This window comes from Anarhichas minor, unplaced genomic scaffold, assembly GCF_050575085.1.
Source record: "Anarhichas minor isolate MPS153535 unplaced genomic scaffold, ASM5057508v1 ptg000138l, whole genome shotgun sequence".
NCBI lineage: Eukaryota > Metazoa > Chordata > Actinopteri > Perciformes > Anarhichadidae > Anarhichas > Anarhichas minor.
The window spans coordinates 91,549-112,020 of NW_027466584.1; the positions used below are offsets into that span (position 1 = coordinate 91,549).

The following is a 20,472-nucleotide window of genomic DNA, read 5'->3' on the forward strand; positions in this document are numbered from 1 at the left end:
GAAAAAAAATATATATATAGTTATATATTGTATATCATCTAAAATATAGCAAAAAAATATATTAGATACAAATATTAGTTCTTATCATTACTGCATAAATAAATAGATACCCTTAAATTACTTATTATTGTTAATATTATTGTTATTAGTATTAACTGTGAAACTGCATTAGCCTACTTTAATATATATATATATATATATATATATATATATATATATATATATATATATATATATATATTAAAGTAGGCTAATTGAAGGCTATTGAACCGGTTTCAACCGGAAGCGATCCTCACTTGAACCGGAAGTTGAAACCGGAAGCGATCCTACCCCAAGACCAGTTTGAGAGGAGAACTTTGAGGAGAAACTTCAGGCCAAAGAGCTGATATCAGATCAGCCTGACCTCACAACCAGACAGCAGACTAGCAGCAAAGGGAAGCAGCACATGAAGCTTCTCCACTAGCTGAACACCAGACAGGTTTGGCTAGCTGGATGACGTCATGCTAATAACTTATTTAGCTTTTTAAAACAACGGGGACAGATCCAGCACGGACAGGTAGGGAGTGAGGGACATGAAGCACCTGCTGAGACATGATGTATAGTTATAAATACATATTTATATATATATGTGTGTGTTTTATATTATAGTGAATATTATTATACGATATATATATTATTATATTATATACATTATTATATTATAGTGAATATTATTATATTATACAGGATATTATTATATGATATATATATTATTATATGATATACATTATTATATTATAGTGAATATTATTATATTATACAGGATATTATATGATATATATATATTATTATACTATATATATTATTATATGATATATATATATTATTATATTATAATGAGACTATAATAAAATGTCCTGACGTGTTTATCAAAGTGTTATTTTCTGCTTTTTTTCATGTTGGAATAAAGGTTAAATATTTAACTGTAAAGTAGTAATGCGTGTTTGATACCTTAATGTGTTTGCATTAAATCATTCTGGGATGTTTGCTGACATTGATCGATGTGGCTCAGCCCTACAGAGAACATGTTCACCAGCTCCACTGCAGTATACCATACATTTAGTATTTAAAACAGAGGTGAATTTATAGATGTTACATTGATAACAATGTACAGAAGTCTCAAAGATCACCTTATAATCGTATTCCAGTTGCCCCCCCGCTCCACCACAGTCTATGGCTTTATTGATCATGACTGGTAATATTTTCATATTTGGTTTGTTTAAATTCTTTCCCTTCAAATACCCAGGATGCACAACTTTGGCCAACAAGGGTTTTTCTGTTTTGTTATCAGGTAAACTAGTCCGACTAAATGCTGACTTGTATTAACTCAAGACACGAAGGAGGTTCTGGTGAACCTGCATGAGTTCATCTGGTTTCACCAGAATCCGACCCGGTGGCTCCGATGACGAGCATCAAGAATAACTCTATAGAAACAGACCATCTTCTCTCTGATGGTCTCTTTACTGATGGAGGTCTGATAGAGGATCAGGACTACACTGAGACTGGTTCATATAGAGGACCAGGACTAAACTGAGACTGGTTCATATAGAGGACCAGGACTAAACTGAGACTGGTTCATATAGAGGATCAGGACTACACTGAGACTGGTTCATATAGAGGACCAGGACTAAACTGAGACTGGTTCATATAGACTCTTATAGAGGATCAGGACTACACTGAGACTGGTTCAGGACCAGATAAAGGTTCCTATCAGTCACTTTAAAGTCCGGATTTAAACGTATTAAATGGAGCTAACAGGACTGTCTTCATGTGAAATCTTTGGTTCACCATGTTGAGATCTAATTTAAGCTCCGACCAGTTTCACTTAACTTCCTCTTTTTCTACTTCCTCTTCTTCACACCGCTCTGAGCAAAATGAATATCTGGTTTGTATTCATTGCTGGTCTGAACTTATCAGAAGTGGATTCATAAAATGGTTCACCAGAAGCCTCAGTGCGTGTCAATGTGGCTTGTTTCATTAATGGCAAATTAAAGTACACTAAACAGGAAGAAACAAAAAGCATGGCCACCAAAGAAAACCCTGTTTGAGAGAGAAGCACTTCCTCCTAACATGTAAAACACTCGATGAGATAAGGAACATTTATTTTCAACTGTAATCCCAGATTTCAAAGAGTTTAACGAGCTTTCAAGATTAAAAATACTCTGTTGTGTTAATATTAATATTAATATTATATGTACTTTTTTGTACTTTGGAAACATTGTTTATTTCTGAAACTTTCATGTCAATAAAGCTTAATTTAATTTAATTTAAAACAATTTATGATTTTGTCCATAACATTCTGACAGTAGAATAAGAGATTCATTCTAATGTATGTGAAGATTGCTTCCATTTGATTTTAGATTGTTGAGAAGTGACGTCTCAGAAAATCCACAATGTTTGATTTTTAATCCTTATTTCTTTTGCTGCCTCTGGAAGTCTATTAGTTTTAAATGATGATAACTAGAATCGACAATCAGCTGTGTCATGTTTTGCTTCTTATTTGCTGTCATATATAAATAAATTCATATAATAAATCTTCCTAAGACCTTTAAAGTAACATGCTGTTTAATTTACCAGTCAGTAGTCAGCAGTAATGGAACTAAGCAGAGAGAGTAATAGTAATATTTAGAGCCTTCTTTGACTTGATAAACGGTCTGAATTCAAACAATGAACCTTTGTGGATAATTAACGCGCTGAGCACCTGAGCACCGAGTCAGCCAATCACAGGAGGGCCTGCGACTCTCTGCCGGAACTGTCGGAAGGGAAAAGTTGGTGAAATGCGGAAAGAAAATAAAAGGAGGAGCTCTCACTCTGTACCTGTTTCTCAGGAACCACAAACTTCACCTGAGTGTCTTGTTTTTGTTTTCGTTGCACGTGAATGTTTTTCTCTCCTTCTGTTGTTCTTTTGTAATCAGTACGTCATGTTTCAGTTCCATATTTACAGAATAATAATATAATACATTATAATTAGTTTGGTCAACTTTCTTGGCTTCAGTTTATTAAGTAACTTTATGTTGTTCTTCAATTATTATTAACATTATTGTCAATATTTATATATTCTGACCGGCATATTGTCTGAGATTGTGATTGTTAATTATTTGTATATTCATCGTAATCATACTTAATATATTTTGTGTGTAGACTAAAACTTCTTGTGTTTTGAGATGAGTCAATGTGTTACATAAGGCTGTTTGTTGCAGATGTTTCCATATCTAGAACTAAACATAAATAATAGAATGATTTGCTTAAACTAAAGTAATTCCAGTGAAAATGTTCCTCTTTGCAAAATGCCAACAAGTCTTTACAGTAACACTTTACAGTAACACTTTGCACGATCAAAACAATGCTGATTTTGTGCAGCACAGAAGAAACTGAAGATTCAATCGGAGTAGGTGTTATATTTTAAAGCCCTTATTAACATTTATTATGCGTGATTGTCCCATGTTTTGTTTTTGTTTGTGGAAAAATGAGACAATCCCCATAAAACAATGGATGTGTCTTTTTACAGACTATCATCACGCTAAACATTTAAAATCCTACTTATTGAGCCTTTTAACTATTTCAGTTAATTCAAGTTCAGATTATTTACTCATGTTGAAAATGAAGACGGTTTTCAGATTCAGTTTATGATTTTTTGTTTTTACTTTTTTCAATTAAAATGAGTTAAAAATAAAAATAAAAGTTGTGCATTCTTGTTCCAAAAAGACAAAAAAAACAACTAATGACAGTTATATATTTCTATGATTTTTGTGAATATAAGCTACTTATTACAACTTCAAACAATGAGAGTCAACAGAAACATTTAACAAAATATAAGATATGTGATAGACTGTCCAGGAAACAGAGTTAACATTATTTTATTTATGAATATAAATGTTGTCATTGGAGAATGCCTTAAATGTTCTTGAGCCTAAATATAAAAAATAAATAAAATGCAACGTGTTATTGTGATGATTTGTGATTATGGGTTCGAAAACTTAAAGTAATCTTCATACATAAAAAAGAATCCCCAGTAACCAGATTCAGCTACAGAGTGAGTCATTACCTCAAATAGACGATCTCTGGTGGTCGTGTAGGCTACAGCTGCCGTGAATCGGCTGTGAAGGAGCAGACGCGAGGAGAGGAAGTGTGAAACCTGCAGCTGTCGGGGGGCCGCAGGATAAGACTCATGGATCAACCCGAAACCACGCACCTGTAGCACCGACCAGGCCGCTCCAGAGCCGCAGGACGGGCGGAGGAGAAACTTTGCGCACCGCCGCTGCAGAGGACCGAGACCGCGGAGGGCATTCCTCCAGGTCCACTCCCTGCTGGAAGTAAAACATGTGGCTGAACCCGGAGGAAGTTCTGCTGAAAAACGCTCTGAAGCTCTGGGTGACCGAGAGGAGCAACGACTTCTTCCTCCTGCAGAGGAGGAGAGGTCACGGGGAGCCGACGGGACGGATCACAGGTAAAGAAAAACCTACTTTAAACACCATAGAGGAGGTAAAGAACCAGCACAGACTGACTGGTAAACAACAACAAACAAACAAGCATAGAAACAACAGGAATACAAATCACAAGGCATCCTAAAGAGAAAGATTAAAGAGTTAACAAGGTCTGCTGAACCAAACTTCAGGGACATTCTGGATGATTTAAATCACAGCGTTCACGGGAAAGTCCCTGTTCAGCATTACTACAGTCTGTTACCAAGAGGTGCCAAACTACTTCACTGTGGGCCAAATCCAGATCAATGTAACAATATAGTTGCAGTGTTTTACATCAATGTAGTGTTTTACATCAGTGACACTGCAAGAACATCCGTGTTTAAACCAGAAAACACCAGGAAAAGAACTATGCAACAACAAGTTACACATATGAGATATACATGTATGTCATATGTCATAATTCTAATACTTTTATACTAATAGAGTAAAGTTAAAACAGGCAGAATCTAAATATTTGGTTTCTGTTCATGTCTTAAAGCTTATGATGTAAATGTGTCAAATATTAAGATCACAAACAGAACAGAAATGGTAAAATATTAGTTTATGTTTCAAGAAGTGGAGATAATTTAACTAAATTAAATAGACATCTAGGATGTTAAATGTACATTTGATTTATTATAAATAAGTTATATTCTAGATTATTTAAAAAACTCACAGCTGGTTGAGGTTTGTTCTGAAACACTGAGAACAGTTCTCTTCAGTTCTCTGTGAAAAGACCAGACAAACATTTCTCTAAAGTCCTTTTGTGTCATATCCAAACGTTCTCACTTCCTGTATAAATGTTTCACTCAGGTCTCAGAGCAAAGATTAGAAGCAGAGTGACACCTTCCTGCTCAGTTGTTGAAGGGTCAAAACTCCAGCCGCTCTCAGAAATATGGAGAAGAGAACGTCACCAACAGCTAGTCACTACATTTTGGTTTAATTAACTTCACGCTGCTCACAGTTCACTCTCTGAACTCTTCTCCTGGTCTTTAGTATCTAAAAAGCAACTCTGGATGTCGAATGTTTCGGGGTGTTGTGGTTCTGGTGTTTTGGTTTTGTTGCCTAATGTTCGTGACTTTTTTCTAAAACTAACTTTTGTTTTGTTGCCTGTACTTGTTGTTGCCTAACTGTCATAGTTATTTTGAGCCCAACAATAATGTTTTTCATAAACCTAAATAAGTGATTTTGTGGCCTAAAACCGTTTGTTTAGTTGAATAAACCTAACTTTGTTTAGTTTCCCAAACTTAACTTTTCTTTAGTTGCCTGTCAGTTATTTTTATTATATCAATAATTTTACAGTTTAGCCTTTTCCTCCCTCTGTTCATCCACTGTTTGGTCCATCGCCTCCGTTCATTTAAGGAACTTTCAACTGGTCCTGAACCAGTCTCAGTTTAGTCCTGGTCCTCTATCAGACCTCCATCAGTAAAGAGACCACCAGAGAGAAGATGGTCTGTTTCTATAGAGTTATTCTTAATGCTCGTCATCGGAGCCACCGGGTCAGATTCTGGTGAAATCCCTCCTACAGCTCAGACTCCAGCAGAGACCGATCCAGCGTGGACAGACCCAGATCCTCCAGCAGAGACCGGTCCACCGTGGACAGACCCAGATCTGGAGCTCCGGAGGGAGGAGGAGAGCTCAGCTCCCGGCAGCAGCAGCGCCTCCTCCTCCTCTTCCTCCTCCTCCAGGAGCAGAGCTTCTCCTCTCTGGGAGCCAACACCAACACCACGCTGCTGGAGACCCAGGATGTATTGCTGGACCCACTGGAGGGAAGGGAGGCACGGGAGAACCAGAACCAGGACTGAGAGGAGCAGACTGTCAGACCTGCTGCAGTAGAATGAGAGGTTTTCTAAAGAGACTCTGGTGCTCAGAGACACTACCACGTTAGTCCACAGGGGGCGCAAAACTAAATTAAAGCTCCTTGTAGTAACTTTAAGTGTATTTTTGATACTAATATTTTTATACTTTTACTTAATTAAGAGTATGAACGCAGCACTTGTAACAAAGTATTTCTACACTTGCTACTTTTACTAAAATATCTGACTACTTCCTCCACCATAGTTACACACGTGTGTGCTGTTTGCAGCTGCAGCTTCCCACCGCTGTGAGTTGCGGCTCTCTCCATGTTTGCCGTTTCCTCTTTCTGGCTTCCTCTCTGTGTTTTTGGGTCCGTACGACAGGCTTCTCTGGACACATTGTCTGTACAGTAGATTTACGTAACGAGGGACACCACACGTCCATAAACCAGGCAACCAGCTCGTGTCTTCTTTATCCTCCCTCCCTGTGGGGAAACCCGGCCAGAGCGCTCCTCATAAAACAGAACAGTAGGAACTTCCTGGCCGGGGTTTTACTTGTGTATGTGTTTGTTACCATAAGGAGACGGGTGAAGGGTCAAGTCCTGTTGTCCCGTCGTTCAACATTAACTAATTAAACGAGCTTCTCTCTCCTGGACACACAGCACGGAGCAAAGTCTGGTTCATAGCTCAGGTCTGACTGCTTTTAATGTGTTTCTAGCTGTAAAGATTCAAGCATAAACTGAAATTCAACATTGGCTCAAAGCTGTGAAAACACGCCAGTGATGAGACGCTTTCATCAGGATTTCTGAGAAGGGATGGGCAACGATCAGTCCCAGTCTCACCAGTCTCTGTGTTTATTTCTAACTTTCTGCTTATCTTTAATGTTCCTGTATTTGACTTTAAACACAAGAAAAAGACAAGCAGATAATTGATGCGTTCAAGAGCAGAATGGACATGCCAGTGCTGTCGCTGTGAGGGCAGACCTGTGTTCCTCATGAGCTGTGTTCCCTCTCAGCAGAAAGGAGGCGATGATTCACGCTGACTCCTCTCTCTGGAAGGTTTGGTGTGAATCTCTTCGGGGCTTTGTGTCGACAGACGGATGCTTTTGTGTTGCCCGGCTGCCGGATTCAGAGCTCCAGGCAGGTCGACTCTGACTCTCACATGCGGTTTACATTAGGCTGAGAGCCAGAGGGAGGAACCTTAATCTCCTCACATCTCCACTGGAGCTTATGAATCTGTCGCTATCTCACCATTCCATGCAGATCAGAGGGCGGATCATTTATTATTATGTGGCATGAAAACAGTGTGTACGGTTATGGTGTTAAAAGTCCAAATTTTCTTCACTAAGAGTTTGATTGACAGATGGTTCATCCAATCAGCTGCTGGAAGTTTCCCTGCAGGTTTTACAGGCCGACAACCTGTAAAGCTGTTGAGTTAGATCTCGTAAAGTCGAGCTCCGGTATGCAGGAGAGCTGACACTGATCGCTCTTCCTCTCCTCAACATGTAAACACTCTTTCTGTGGAGCAGAGATGGTGATCTGGTTCAGTCAGACCTTTGAAATGCAGGTTGATTTTGATCTTTTCTTCCATAACTCGTCTTCTTTCAGACTAGAGGAAAGAAAACATTTATTTTACTACTTTGTCTGTTTGCGTCTGTAGATTTCTCTTAAATTCACCAAAAGTTACTGTTACAGAATGCCTCATTTGCATATTTAAACATAACATACATTGTTTGACCCTATTCACCTGTAGAGTCTTTAGATTCTAAATGTCTGTAATTTAACTAAACATCTCTTTAAAGGACGTTTTCTCTCAATGAGTTTCTCTAACATCGACTTGGTCTCTGTTAGTGCCCTGACTCTCTGCGGTGGTGTCGTCTCTGCAGGTCTGCTGGTGGGGGCTCTGGACACGGTGCTGGACTCCAATGCCCGGGTTTCACCCTTCCGCGTCCTCCTCCAGGTCCCCGGCTCCCAGATCAGCTGGGTCGTCGCCAGCGGTGAGCTGAACCACCGGCATTCCTTTTGGTGTGGTTGTGTTTAGTCTCGGTTTGTCCTCTCCTCTGACTCTCTGTTCTGTTTGTCCCTCAGGAGCCGCCGTAGAGGAGGTGAACAAGCACTGGGACTGGCTGGTCCACAACCTGCTTCACTCTCTGTCTGTGTTTGAGAATAAAGAGGATGTGGCCAGCTTTGTCAAAGGAAAAGTCAGGGTGAGAAACCTGCCAGAGGATCATCTGACATGTTCTGATAAAAGCTTTTCGTCTGTGGGTTGAAAAAGGGGATTCAGTTGATGAATGAGCATACGTTCCCTCCTCCTCCGTAGGGCCTCATTGCCGAGGAGGTCGGGGGTCGCCAGGCCGCCCAGGAGGACGAGCCGGACAAGTTCAGGGAGGCGCTGCTGAAGTTCGAGCTGCACTTCGGCCTCCCGTCGTCGGAGAAGCTGGTGACGTACTACTCCTGCTGCTGCTGGAAGGGCCGGGTGCCTCGGCAGGGCTTCCTCTACCTCAGCATCAACCACGCGGCCTTCTACTCCTTCCTGCTGGGGAAGGAAGGTCTGTACACCAAAGTGAGGGCTCTGACTTTCAAAGACCAGGAGACTGAAGGCGCTAACTGGGAGATTATTATAATATTCATATTTATGCACGCTGTGTCGGAAAAAAGTTCAAAACGAACCGACTCCTGCAGAACAATTCACTGCTTCACTGCAGAAACTATGAACGTGTGAATAAACTGGATATTCCTCAGAATAATAAGAGCAAACACTGATTATTTCAGTTAAAAGCAACCAAACCTTTTTAGTTTAAGTTGTGTTTCAGGTCTTATTTTAAAGCTGCTCTTCATCCTCCCAAACTTCTTACCAGCAGAGCTCACTTCTTGCTTATCGTGACACAAAAGTCTGTTTCTTGTGGCATCTTTTCATTCACAAAAAGAGTTTAATTGATTTGTAGAAAGATAGCTGCACTACGATGCGGTCAGAAACTCGATATTTCACTCTCTCTCTGTTGTTTCTCTTCCAGTGAAGTTGGTGATTCCCTGGGCGGAGGTGACGCAGTTGGAGCGGGTCTCCACCGGTCTGATGACGGAGGCCGTCCGGATCAACACGCGGCGGCGGCAGAGGGAGTTCTCGATGTTCCTGAACCCGGACGAGGCGTTCGGGGTCATAGGTCAGCTGGCTGACATCGCCATCAGGCGGCTGCTGGACAGCGAGGGCCTGGAGATAGACCGAGTCCTGCAGCAGCCGGCCCGCATCACCAAGAGGTCAGTCAGTGGTTCTGGTTTCTGTTACTATGAAACACTTTTCCGGCCCGGTCGGGGGCCTAAATCAGCTCATAATCTGCCAGACTTCAGGCCGCTATGTTAACAGAGACAACCACGGGCTGAAGGAACCTTTTAGCTCCTTGAAAATGAGTCCCAGGACTTAAATCACCACCAACTTCCTGTTGGAAATGCGGCTGAACATCCAGCAGCTTTAGGCCTTTGTTCGCTCCCGTCACATTTTTCTCTCTGTTGCCTCGTTTCTCTCTGTAAGTTCTTTTCCTCTATGGAAACAGAACCATCACGACGAGAAGTAGAGAGAACTAGAACATGTCTGTAGTGCAGAACAACACAGTTATAAAGACATGCATCATAAAAAACAAGTTGAATTCTCTGATAATTTAACACTGGAATCTATATTTCCAACATGTTTTCAAGTTTCCACAACTGTTACCAAATTTGAACAAGAAAATGGAGGCTCTCCGTGTTTTATGTATTGAACTCTTCAAACATATTTCTGTCGACGTAAAAACCTCAAAACCAGTTCAAAGAGAGCTGCTGAGCTGCAGAGCAGATGGTTGAGCGGTTAGCCGACCACAACAGATACCTGTGAATAGAAACTGTCTTCTCCGGAGATCTGAGCGTGCCGAAGTGAAGAGATGGAAACTGAAAAGAGGAAGGAGAAATGAAAAGTACACGCAAGAGAACAAAACAGAAACCTCAGGAAGTCCAGAATGGAGAGAGAACTCATCTCACTGAATGTGAAATAGTAAAATCTGAGAAAAAGTGGTTAAAACAGACTTTTGCTTCTAGTGAAGCAGGACAGTCTGCTGCTGAGTCCTCGTATCCATCCAGACCAGGAGGCGACCTCCGGTTCTGAAGAGTGAAGCCAAAGCTTCATGTGTTAAAGCTGCATTCTCTCTAGTGTCCACCAGGGGGCGACTCCTCTGGTTGTATAGAAGTCTATGAGAAAATGACTCTACTTCTCTCTTGATTTATTACCTCTGACTGAACCTGAAGACTCAAAGGTTGGCCCGGTGTCTTCATCCTCGTGTCACCGCCTAACTCTTCCCCCTCATCGTCTCCCCCCCCCCCCCCCCCCGCCCCCAGGATCCTGGAGGAGCAGGCTTTGAGGGAGTACGTCCTGGCTCTGTTCCGGCTCCCTCGTGGTGAGCGGCTCCACGAGGTGGCCTCGTGTTCGATGTGGACCCCCCACGCACGCTGCCACACGGCCGGGACCCTCTACACCACCGACGGCTACCTGTGCTTCTCCGGCCGAGAGGAAGGCAGCTGCATCCTCCTCATCCCGCTGTCAGAGGTACGGGAACCTGAGGTCACCTGTCCATCAGCCGGACAATCGGCTGTTTTAAAGGAATCAAATAAAAACACGGGGGGTTACCAGTAAATACCAGGGTCAGTGGTCCATCACAACACTGTGATAAGGAAAGCTTTTGAAAAATGTTTATCTTAAAATACAGTACTTCATTTAAGAAAGATGATTATAACTGAACTGAATAATTGAACTGAAGTCATTTTGTACTTGAGATGTATTTTAAATAAAATAAAGCAGTGTGTCGGCGGGTACGTAGGAGGAAACATCATTTTGTTTTGGTGCCTTTAAACCTCTCCTGAGGTAATAAATAACAGTGTGTGTGTGTGTGTGTGTGTGTGTGTGTGTGTGTGTGTGTGTGTGTGTGTGTGTGTGTGTGTGTGTGTGTGTGTGTGTGTGTGTGTGTGTGTGTGTGTGTGTGTGTGTGTGTGTGTGTGTGTGTGTGTGTGTGTGTGTGTGTGTAAACAGTCTGTGTTTACTCGGCCTGCTGCTGGTTAAAGAGTAACACACTCAGTCTCGTAATGTTCACATTAAAGGAGAAGTCGCCACATTATTTATATTTAGCATGTTTATGTCTAAATAATATATATATTTCATTATCATTTAAAAAATGTTGATGAACTGAGAATCGAACCAAGTTAATTCATAATCTGATCGTTTCTTGTTGTATTCTCTTTGTAGTTCTAGTTTAGTCTCCTCCCCCTCAGCCGGCCTGCTGTCCTGACGCCTCGTCCTTTCTCCTCAGGTGTTGTCCGTAGAGAAGGCGGAGAGCACCAGCCTGCTTCCGAACCCCGTCATAGTGAGCGTCCGGATGAAGAAGGCCTTCCAGCTGATCGAGCTGCAGGACCGAGACGAGCTGGTGGAGAACCTGAACTCCAGACTCCGAGCTCTGCAGTGGAAACGCTCCATGTTCCGCAGCAGGAGGGACGGCAAGAGGAGCGTGGTGCGTCTACAGTTACAGAGCATTGTATGGAGGGGGGGGGGGGTGCACGTCACGCCGTCTACAGATGAAAGTGTAGAAGAAGACTGGAAGTGGAGGGAGAGAGAGAGGGGTATGAGAGATGGAGTCATAGGATGCCATAAAGAAGAATACATCTGTCAAAGAATAAGAAAATAAATGTGGAAATATAAAGAGAGATAAATTAAATTTAAAAAAAATACAAAATGTGCAAAATTAAAGCTAAACAAATAGAAGATTAAATAAAGGAAAACAATCGTATAATATAAATAGATAAAAACATTAAAATATACAGAAATGAATACATTTATATTTCTCTACAACATTGTAATACATATATACAGAAATAAATTAACAAAGTAAATTAAAATGCATATACATTTTTTTCTTATTTGTCTTTATATTTACACATTTATTTATTTTATTTATTTTTCTTTATATTTCTGCATTATTTTTATTGACTTATTTATTCCTCTTAATTTTTCCACATTTATTTCCTTATTCTTTTACAGACTTTTCTTTTTCATGGCTCTCCTGTGACTCCATAATAACATGCAACAACGTTTACTTGAACTGTTTCAGACTTCATCTTGTTCATATTCTGCTGATTTTACATGTTTGAAGCAGACCTTCATTTACTCTTCTGTCGACGTCGGGAAGCTTTTAATGTTAAAATGAATTAGTTCTGAAATCCTCACGTTTGTGCTCAGAGCTCCCCGACGCCTTACTACACCTTCTACTACGACACCGGTCCCTCTGACGAAGAGGAGATAGAGGAGCAGGTTCTGCGTAACACCGTCAACAGCGAGGCTCTGATGACGGCCTTCCACCTAAACCAACCCGGAACCAACGGCAGCAAGGTGGAGACGCCTCGAGTCAAACTCACATTTACAGACGTTTGATTGATTCAAGAGTTAAAAAGCCAACATGTTGATCCCTCCTGTATTTTTTTTAATGGATGTTTGTATTTTACAGAGCACAGAGCAGCTGAAGGAGCGTCTGTGGGAGGATCATTTCACCGAGTTCGGTCGCGGCGTCCACATGTTCCGCACAGACAAGATCCAGAGACTCGTAGCCATGGGGATACCAGAGTCGCTGCGAGGGGAGCTGTGGATGACGCTTTCTGGTAAGAAAAGAGAGAAGTTAAAGAGATGTGTAGGATTCAGTTCAGGAGGCAACCTCTGGTTCTGAACAGTGAAGTGAAAGCTTCATGTGTTAAAGCTGCATCCTCTCTAGTGTCCACCAGGGGGCGACTCCTCTGGTTGTATAGAAGTCTATGAGAAAATGACTCTACTTCTCTCTTGATTTATTACCTCAGTAAACATTGTAAACATGAGTTTATGGTCTCAATCTCTAGTTTCAAGTCTTCTTCAATACAGCATGATGTTCATTTAGTACATTATGGTCCATTTAGAGTCAAACAGACCATAAAGCAGGGGATGCTTTAGGGCGGGGCTACACAGTGATTGACAGGAGTGACGTAGAGACGCCGTATCCGTCTCTGGTAGAGACGGATACGGCGTCTCTACGTCACTCCTCAGTCCAGATATTGTCACTTCCTGTTCACTGGTTGCAAAAAAAAACAAGACGGCGAAATCGCAGAACTGGAGGCTTCAAAACATCCACAAACCAACGAGAGACATCACGACGACTACGTCCTCTTCTTATAAACAGTCTGTTGCTTAAACACGGTTCTTTTCTTGATACATTGTGAACAACAAATATGTGTTGAGATCCGCAGGAGGAGAGCTAGTTAGCGTTAGCCGTTGGCGTGTGCGTTGAGTTACGTTATGTATATTGTTTTTGCTTATTTCTACTTGTGGTCATGGCAGACGCGTCCTCGGAGCTGGAGTCCCATCAGGGTTACTACACCAGCATGGTGCAGAAGTCGATGGGTCACAGCAGCTTGGCCACGGACGAGATCGAGCGAGACCTTCACCGCTCGCTGCCGGACCACCCGGCCTTCCAGAACCCCACCGGCATCGCTGCACTGAGACGAGTCCTCACCGCCTACGCTCACCGCAACCCTAAGATCGGATACTGTCAGGTAGAATACATAAATTCTATTTAATAGTTTTGTATTTAACACACAAACCAAATCCTACCTACTGATAAGACCTCATACTAAACTTTATAAAGGATAAATATTATATTTACACTGGTGTAGGAGAAGAAATGCAATCTGTCAATCACCTGTAGCCCCGCCCTAAAGCATCCCCTGCTTTATGGTCTGTTTGACTCTAAATGGACCATAATGTACTAAATGAACATCATGCTGTATTGAAGAAGACTTGAAACTAGAGACTGAGACCTCTTCCTGGTTTTAAGGACCTCTGACCCTGGTGTTTGTTCTTCCTCCCTCCTCGTCTCCCTCAGTCGATGAACATCCTGGCGTCGGTGCTGCTGCTCTACGCTAAAGAAGAAGAAGCTTTCTGGCTGCTGGTGGCCGTTTGTGAGAGGATGCTGCCGGACTACTTCAACCGCAGGGTCATAGGTGAGGGGTCAGAGGTCAATGTTGCGCTGCATTTACCTCCAGCAAGCTGCTCCTTGTTCAAAGTCACGTAACCGCCGTGTGTTTGGTTGTTTGTGGTTGTTTTGGCAGCTGATCGGACGCCAGACGGATTATTTTCAGCCTCATTTCCTGTGTTTGTGAAGCACTTTTAAAACAATTTCCTCTTCCTTATCAGTAATAGATGTTTGTGTTTATCCTCCTGAGAAGTTATAGTGGGAGCATTGATTTGAGGCTGCAGTTATTTAATCTCTTTTATTATTAACAGTTTCCTGAACGCAGAAGAGATAAAAACAACAAAGCATGTCGACCACATTAGTAAATACAGAATCATAACAGATGTTAGATAATCAGACTGTCTTCAGTCAATACTTCCTAATTGTTTGTTTTTGTTGAGAATATTAAAATGAAGTCACATGAACATCATATTTTTAAGCAGATTGTAATTCATCATATAAATCAACAACTCAGACTGAATGTTCAGCTGTTGCTGCCATCTAGTGGTGAAAACAACCTGCTCCATCAGAAACCTTTACTGATCGATCCCTCGAGGTTATTGATATCTACAGTTTATCTTATAGATACGCATATAGAAATAAAGGGTTAAAGGATCTCACCCTCTCTCACACACTGTCTCTCTCTCTCCCCCCCCCCCCCCCCCCCCCTCCCCCCTCTCTGCAGGAGCTCAGGTGGACCAGTCGGTGTTCGAGCAGCTGATCCGGGAGCGTTTGCCGGAGCTGGCCGAACACGTGCCGGACCTCTCCACTCTCTCCTCCGTCTCCCTCTCCTGGTTCCTCACCCTCTTCCTCAGCGTCCTTCCCTTCCACAGCGCCGTCTGCGTGGTCGACTGCTTCTTCTTCCACGGGATCAAAGCCATCTTCCAGCTCGGGCTGGCGGCGCTGGAGGCCAACGCCGCGCAGCTCTCCGCCAGCACGGACGACGGACAGGCCCTCATGATTCTCACAGGGTAGACACACTTGTGTTATTAATACTAACTAATATTATTAATCTTATAATATTGTGTGGTCGGGCAAATTTCACTGAAAATAAAAAGCTTTTTTAAAATATGATTACATCTAATTCTAATAGTAAAAACACCTGAGAGGTTCAATCTGTGATGTTAAGGCATTAACGTGTTAGTAGCTCTTTATCCACTAGGGGGCGATGCTTTATCGCTCATGTATCTAATAACTAGAAGTAGAAGAAGAAGTTTTTTGTCCTTTTTAATAAAAGTTTGCATCGTGTCTGGATGATTTCAGGAAGCTTTTCTGTTTGCAGAAAACTTTAAATCATTTTTCAATTCATTGAAAGGAGAAGGAGATATTTAGTTAAAATATTAAATTGAACAGCTGTGTATGTGTATATATTAACTTATCCATATCTTGATTTTCCAAATATCTCACTGTAACTGTGAAGCCGAATACAAATATTCCTAATTATTATTTACATTTGTTCCCCTTTTACCTTCTCTAGATGTAAAAGCTTTTTCTTAATTATTCCCTTAAAAAGAAAAAAACTTTGAATAAATCTGTTTCAGTACAAGATACTTTCTTTTTTATTATTTAAATTTTTCCTGGCTTTGAAGATGCACTACACCTCTTTCTTTTCATTATGTTCTCATGGCTTGTGTGTCTATTTCTATTTCCTGTGTATGCGATGATGTATTTGTAAGTTTATAAAATAAACTCTGTTTCTTGTAGTTTTCTGGATCAGGTTGGAAGTGAAGAGTCGTCGTGTCCTCAGTCTTCGCCGCCTGCTGCAGAGACCAGCACCACCAGCACCACCACCACCAGCAGCAGCAGCGGCACTGATATTCCCGCTGTGAGAAACACAAACATCAGCGACCTCATCAACGAGTCCTACGAGGTCAGACGCACAAACAGCTCCTCTTTAAGTTATCTTAATAAAGTGCGTCCTGTTTACGACGTACTATGATATTTATACTATCGACGTGGAGGGAGGAGCTGTGAGGGATTTTGGGCGGATGATGACGACTTCAGATCTGTTTCAGTTTATCTTGAGGCATCGCTGCTCCTCTCTACTTTATGTCCTCATGGCAGCTGGTTTGCTGTTGTCCTGAACCTCCAGTGACTCTTTGTTGTTTCCTTCGTCAGAAATTCGGAGACCTCACGGTGAGGCAGATCGAGAGGCTTCGCTGTCGACACAGAATCCAAGTGCTGCAGGCTCACGAGGACACCACCAAAGACAACGCCGTGAGCAGAGCCGAGCGCACCGTCGTGTTTCAGGCTGACGTTCAGAGTCCAGCGTCGTCTCACTCCTCCATCTCTTCCTTGTTTCTGTGCAGTTGAGGGTGGTGACTCCAGATGTTTCCATGTCTCCAGAGAACCTGTCTGACGTCTACGACCTCTTCAAGGTATCTTCTCATCCAGTAAACCAGTTTCCTGTGTCGGTCGTGTCTTTGTGCGTTCATACCGATCTCCTCCTCAGACGGAGCACTTCATCAGTCTGTACTGGGGCGACAGCAGCTCGGCGGCGGCGGCGGAGGCGGCGGCGTGGCGTCACGGCGACTCCGGTCGCTCCTACGTGGAGCGGCAGTACCGGCTGGACCGGCCACAGTTCAAGAGCCTTTACGGGCTGCTGGCGCCGTGGCCCGGAGACTCCAACCAGCACGCCGACACGCTGGCCAACCGCACCTTCACCCTGCTGGACCAGGACTGTGACAGCCTGGTCACCTTCAGGGAGTTTGCAGGCTGGCTGGGTAGGTAAAGGGGGGAGGAGGAGGGGGAGGGGGATTATCCTGAATAAATATTGATGAATAAATGAATAAAATAACCCTTTATTGTCTCTCGCTCTCTCCCTCTCAGACACTTTGTACTGTGAAGAGCTGAATGAGAAGATACGGCTGCTCTACCGTCTGCACATCCCACCAGGTCATTTATTCTGTTCATATCATGGACGTCATGAGAGTCTCAAGCTGCTGGCAGAGCTGTGATCCTGTGATTTGTGTTTTTCTCTATAATTTCACTTAAAACTGTTAATGTTAATTTAGCACTAAAGTTCTTGATTAAAGTATTTTATTCACACAGGAGTGTGGACATAAATAGACTTCACCGTGTGGTTATTTCATATATTTATATTGCCTCAAAACATTCTATATCTGGATATATTTATTTATCAAGATATTAAATAACCTATATCGTGATGCTAAAGTTGAACGTGTGTGTGTGTGCAGCTCTGACTGAGAGTGAGGATGACCCCTCCCTGATGAAGAGCCCCCTGATGTCCTCAAACAGACCCCTCTGTGTTAATCTGCCCTCTGGTTGGTACAAACACACTGCGATTTATTAGCGCACATCAAAAATAGACAAAACGACGCGTTAAAGATGGACGTGTGTGTGTGTGCGTGTGCGTGTGTGTTCCAGGCGAGCAGACGGATTACCAGGAGCAGCTGAAGCAGATGCTGAAGGATCTGGTGAAAGAGAGGGAGCGAGATGTGGAGAAACCTCTGCCCCTCATGAACCAGGTGCTGTTGTCCTGCAGAGAGAATCTCACCAATCTGCTCCACGTGTTCTCTTTAACACACTGTTCTACACAGCACCATCTTATATCATATGACATGCTTATTTTTACAAAATTACTTTTTGACTCGGGATTAATTCTCCAAAATGTTTCTAGTACTAATAATTGTTTTTTTAGTGGTTTAAGAGCTAACCTGTCATTTAGTTTATTGATCATAAGTTCATCCTTTTAAAGAAACCAAACGATATATTATGTGATAAAACACGACTATAAACCGTCTTCCTCTCCGTCTCCACAGCGCGAGTTCATCCAGTTCTGTAAAACGCTCTACAGCATGTTCCACGGCGGCCCGGAGGAGAACGAGCTCTTCCAGGCCATCGCCACCGTGACGAGTCTCGTGCTGCAGATCGGTGAGGCCGGCCACCGCGGCCCCGGCTCGGGGTCGGAGGTCACCACCACCGAGGACGACGGCAGCGAGTGGACGGTCAGCTACGCTCAGATCCTGGCGTCGCTGCTCACCGAACAGGCGCTGGTGAACTTCTTCGAGGAGCCGGTGGATCTGTGTTTGAAGGTGGCGGCGGCCAAAGTGAAGCAGTACCACCAGCGGGCGGGTTTGCTCTCTCTGCAGCAGGGGAGCAGGTGACTCATTTCACCACAACGTCAGATCGTCTGACACAATGTGACCGAACGGAAGCTTCAAGTTCACTGTGACGTTCACTGGATCAGGAGTAACACTGGACTCTTTGTCCTGGAACTGACAAACACAAAGGAGTCAGAATTCAATCAACACATCGACGGCAGCGTCAGAAGATGGCTTTGTGCTCTGAGGAGAAACTGTAATTATTGCCTCCTAACGTCACCACGATGAGGCCTGATGTTAAACTCTCTAACGAGGCGCCGTTCAAAACAAGTGTTTTATAAGTTGTGACTAATTACTTTATTAAAGGTCGATCAATAATAATTTACTAATTCTGTAGAAGCCATTAATAACTTGCCAGGTTGTGAAACATCTCTGGTGACTCATTCATAAGTTCATTAATAAAAGGTGACGAGTGTCTCACTTCCTAATTAGCCTAAAATGTATAAATATCATCAGTATGTTTTGCACATTTCTTACTTCATAGGAAGCGACAGACAAAGTTATTAAATAATCTGTAGTTAAAAATGGAAATGAATTGAGATTAAAGTGTTTTTTTTTTTAATTGTAAATGTTAATAAATACCTTTTGATCCAGAAGGTCAGAGGTGAAGCGCTCCATGTTGAGCGGGTTACCTGATATACCACAGCTGGAGGAGATTTACACAACCTGGCAACCCAAAGAATGTCTCCTATTACTCGCTTATAACTGATAAAGGCGTTAATTATAACTCACCGTGTGAATCTGTTATATTATTATTGTAAAAGGTGCCTTATTAGGAAGTCGAGCCGACAATCCTCAGAAAGAACGAACAAATCTAGCGCGCAGATCTTTTGTATTGATTTTGTAAACGTCTTTCTTTAATATTAAATGATTTCAAATACACGCACCTCGAAATAAATATATTTTTTCAAATGATTGTGAAAATAACCCACAGCAACAGATTGAGTAAAAGAAAACAAAGACGTTGTTTAAAGACGTCGTTTCTCTCTAAAGCAGAACTCTCTGATAATCTTTACACTTTTGTTTCCACCTCATTTTTTCACTCTGACGTCATTTCCTGTTGAGCTAATTTCTGTTTGGGGGAAGTTTTTATTTTGAATCAGAAGCTACAGTAAAAGAAGCGAGGAGTTAATAAATGTCGATTTTACAGTTGTGTTGGAGATGAATTATGAGCTTTTTAACTTCCTAATATCTGTTTTATATTAACGTGAACACATCTCCTTCAAACTACTGGATTTATTCAAGTTTATCACCAAAACTACATTTTACAGATGACACGTGAACACATAACGTTATAATGTACCTTCAGCTAGTACTCATTTTCACTGAGCAGAGCCTGAAGGCATCATCATGTAACTGAAGTGAACCTCCGTTGGATTAGCTGTTAGCGGTGCTGCTAACGCTACTAGCTCTCCTGTTGGTTAGCCGTTAGCGGTGCTGCTAACGTTACTAGCTCTCCTCCTGTTGGTTAGCCGTTAGCGGTGCTGCTAACGTTACTAGCTCTCCTCCTGTTGGTTAGCCGTTAGCGGTGCTGCTAACGTTACTAGCTCTCCTCCTGTTGGTTAGCCGTTAGCGGTGCTGCTAACGCTACTAGCTCTCCTCCTGTTGGTTAGCCGTTAGCGGTGCTGCTAACGCTACTAGCTCTCCTCCTGTTGGTTAGCCGTTAGCGGTGCTGCTAACGTTACTAGCTCTCCTCCTGTTGGTTAGCCGTTAGCGGTGCTGCTAACGTTACTAGCTCTCCTCCTGTTGGTTAGCCGTTAGCGGTGCTGCTAACGCTACTAGCTCTCCTCCTGTTGGTTAGCCGTTAGCGGTGCTGCTAACGTTACTAGCTCTCATCCTGTTGGTTAGCCGTTAGCGGTGCTGCTAACGTTACTAGCTCTCATCCTGTTGGTTAGCCGTTAGCGGTGCTGCTAACGTTACTAGCTCTCCTCCTGTTGCTTTAAACACTGATTGGTTGTTTCAATGAAACATTGTCAGAGACTAGAAACACATGTTCTGAGTGTTGG

At 42.5% G+C, this 20,472-nt stretch overlaps 1 protein-coding gene across 1 annotated transcript; it reads left to right on the forward strand.

Moving 5' to 3' along the window:
• The first annotated feature begins 285 nt into the window (after nucleotides 1–285).
• Nucleotides 286–20,044, forward strand: tbc1d8 (TBC1 domain family member 8). The gene is made up of 20 exons (XM_076085101.1): nucleotides 286–4,486; nucleotides 8,184–8,294; nucleotides 8,386–8,504; nucleotides 8,618–8,846; nucleotides 9,312–9,552; nucleotides 10,660–10,867; nucleotides 11,625–11,822; nucleotides 12,548–12,697; nucleotides 12,813–12,963; nucleotides 13,670–13,884; nucleotides 14,214–14,331; nucleotides 15,028–15,313; nucleotides 16,047–16,212; nucleotides 16,461–16,559; nucleotides 16,652–16,720; nucleotides 16,795–17,065; nucleotides 17,172–17,237; nucleotides 17,540–17,626; nucleotides 17,730–17,830; nucleotides 18,125–20,044. Exons 1-20 carry the CDS (start codon nucleotides 4,360–4,362, stop codon nucleotides 18,467–18,469), a joined length of 3,357 nt encoding a protein of 1,118 aa, XP_075941216.1. The 5' UTR covers nucleotides 286–4,359; the 3' UTR covers nucleotides 18,470–20,044.
• The last annotated feature ends 428 nt before the right edge of the window (nucleotides 20,045–20,472 follow it).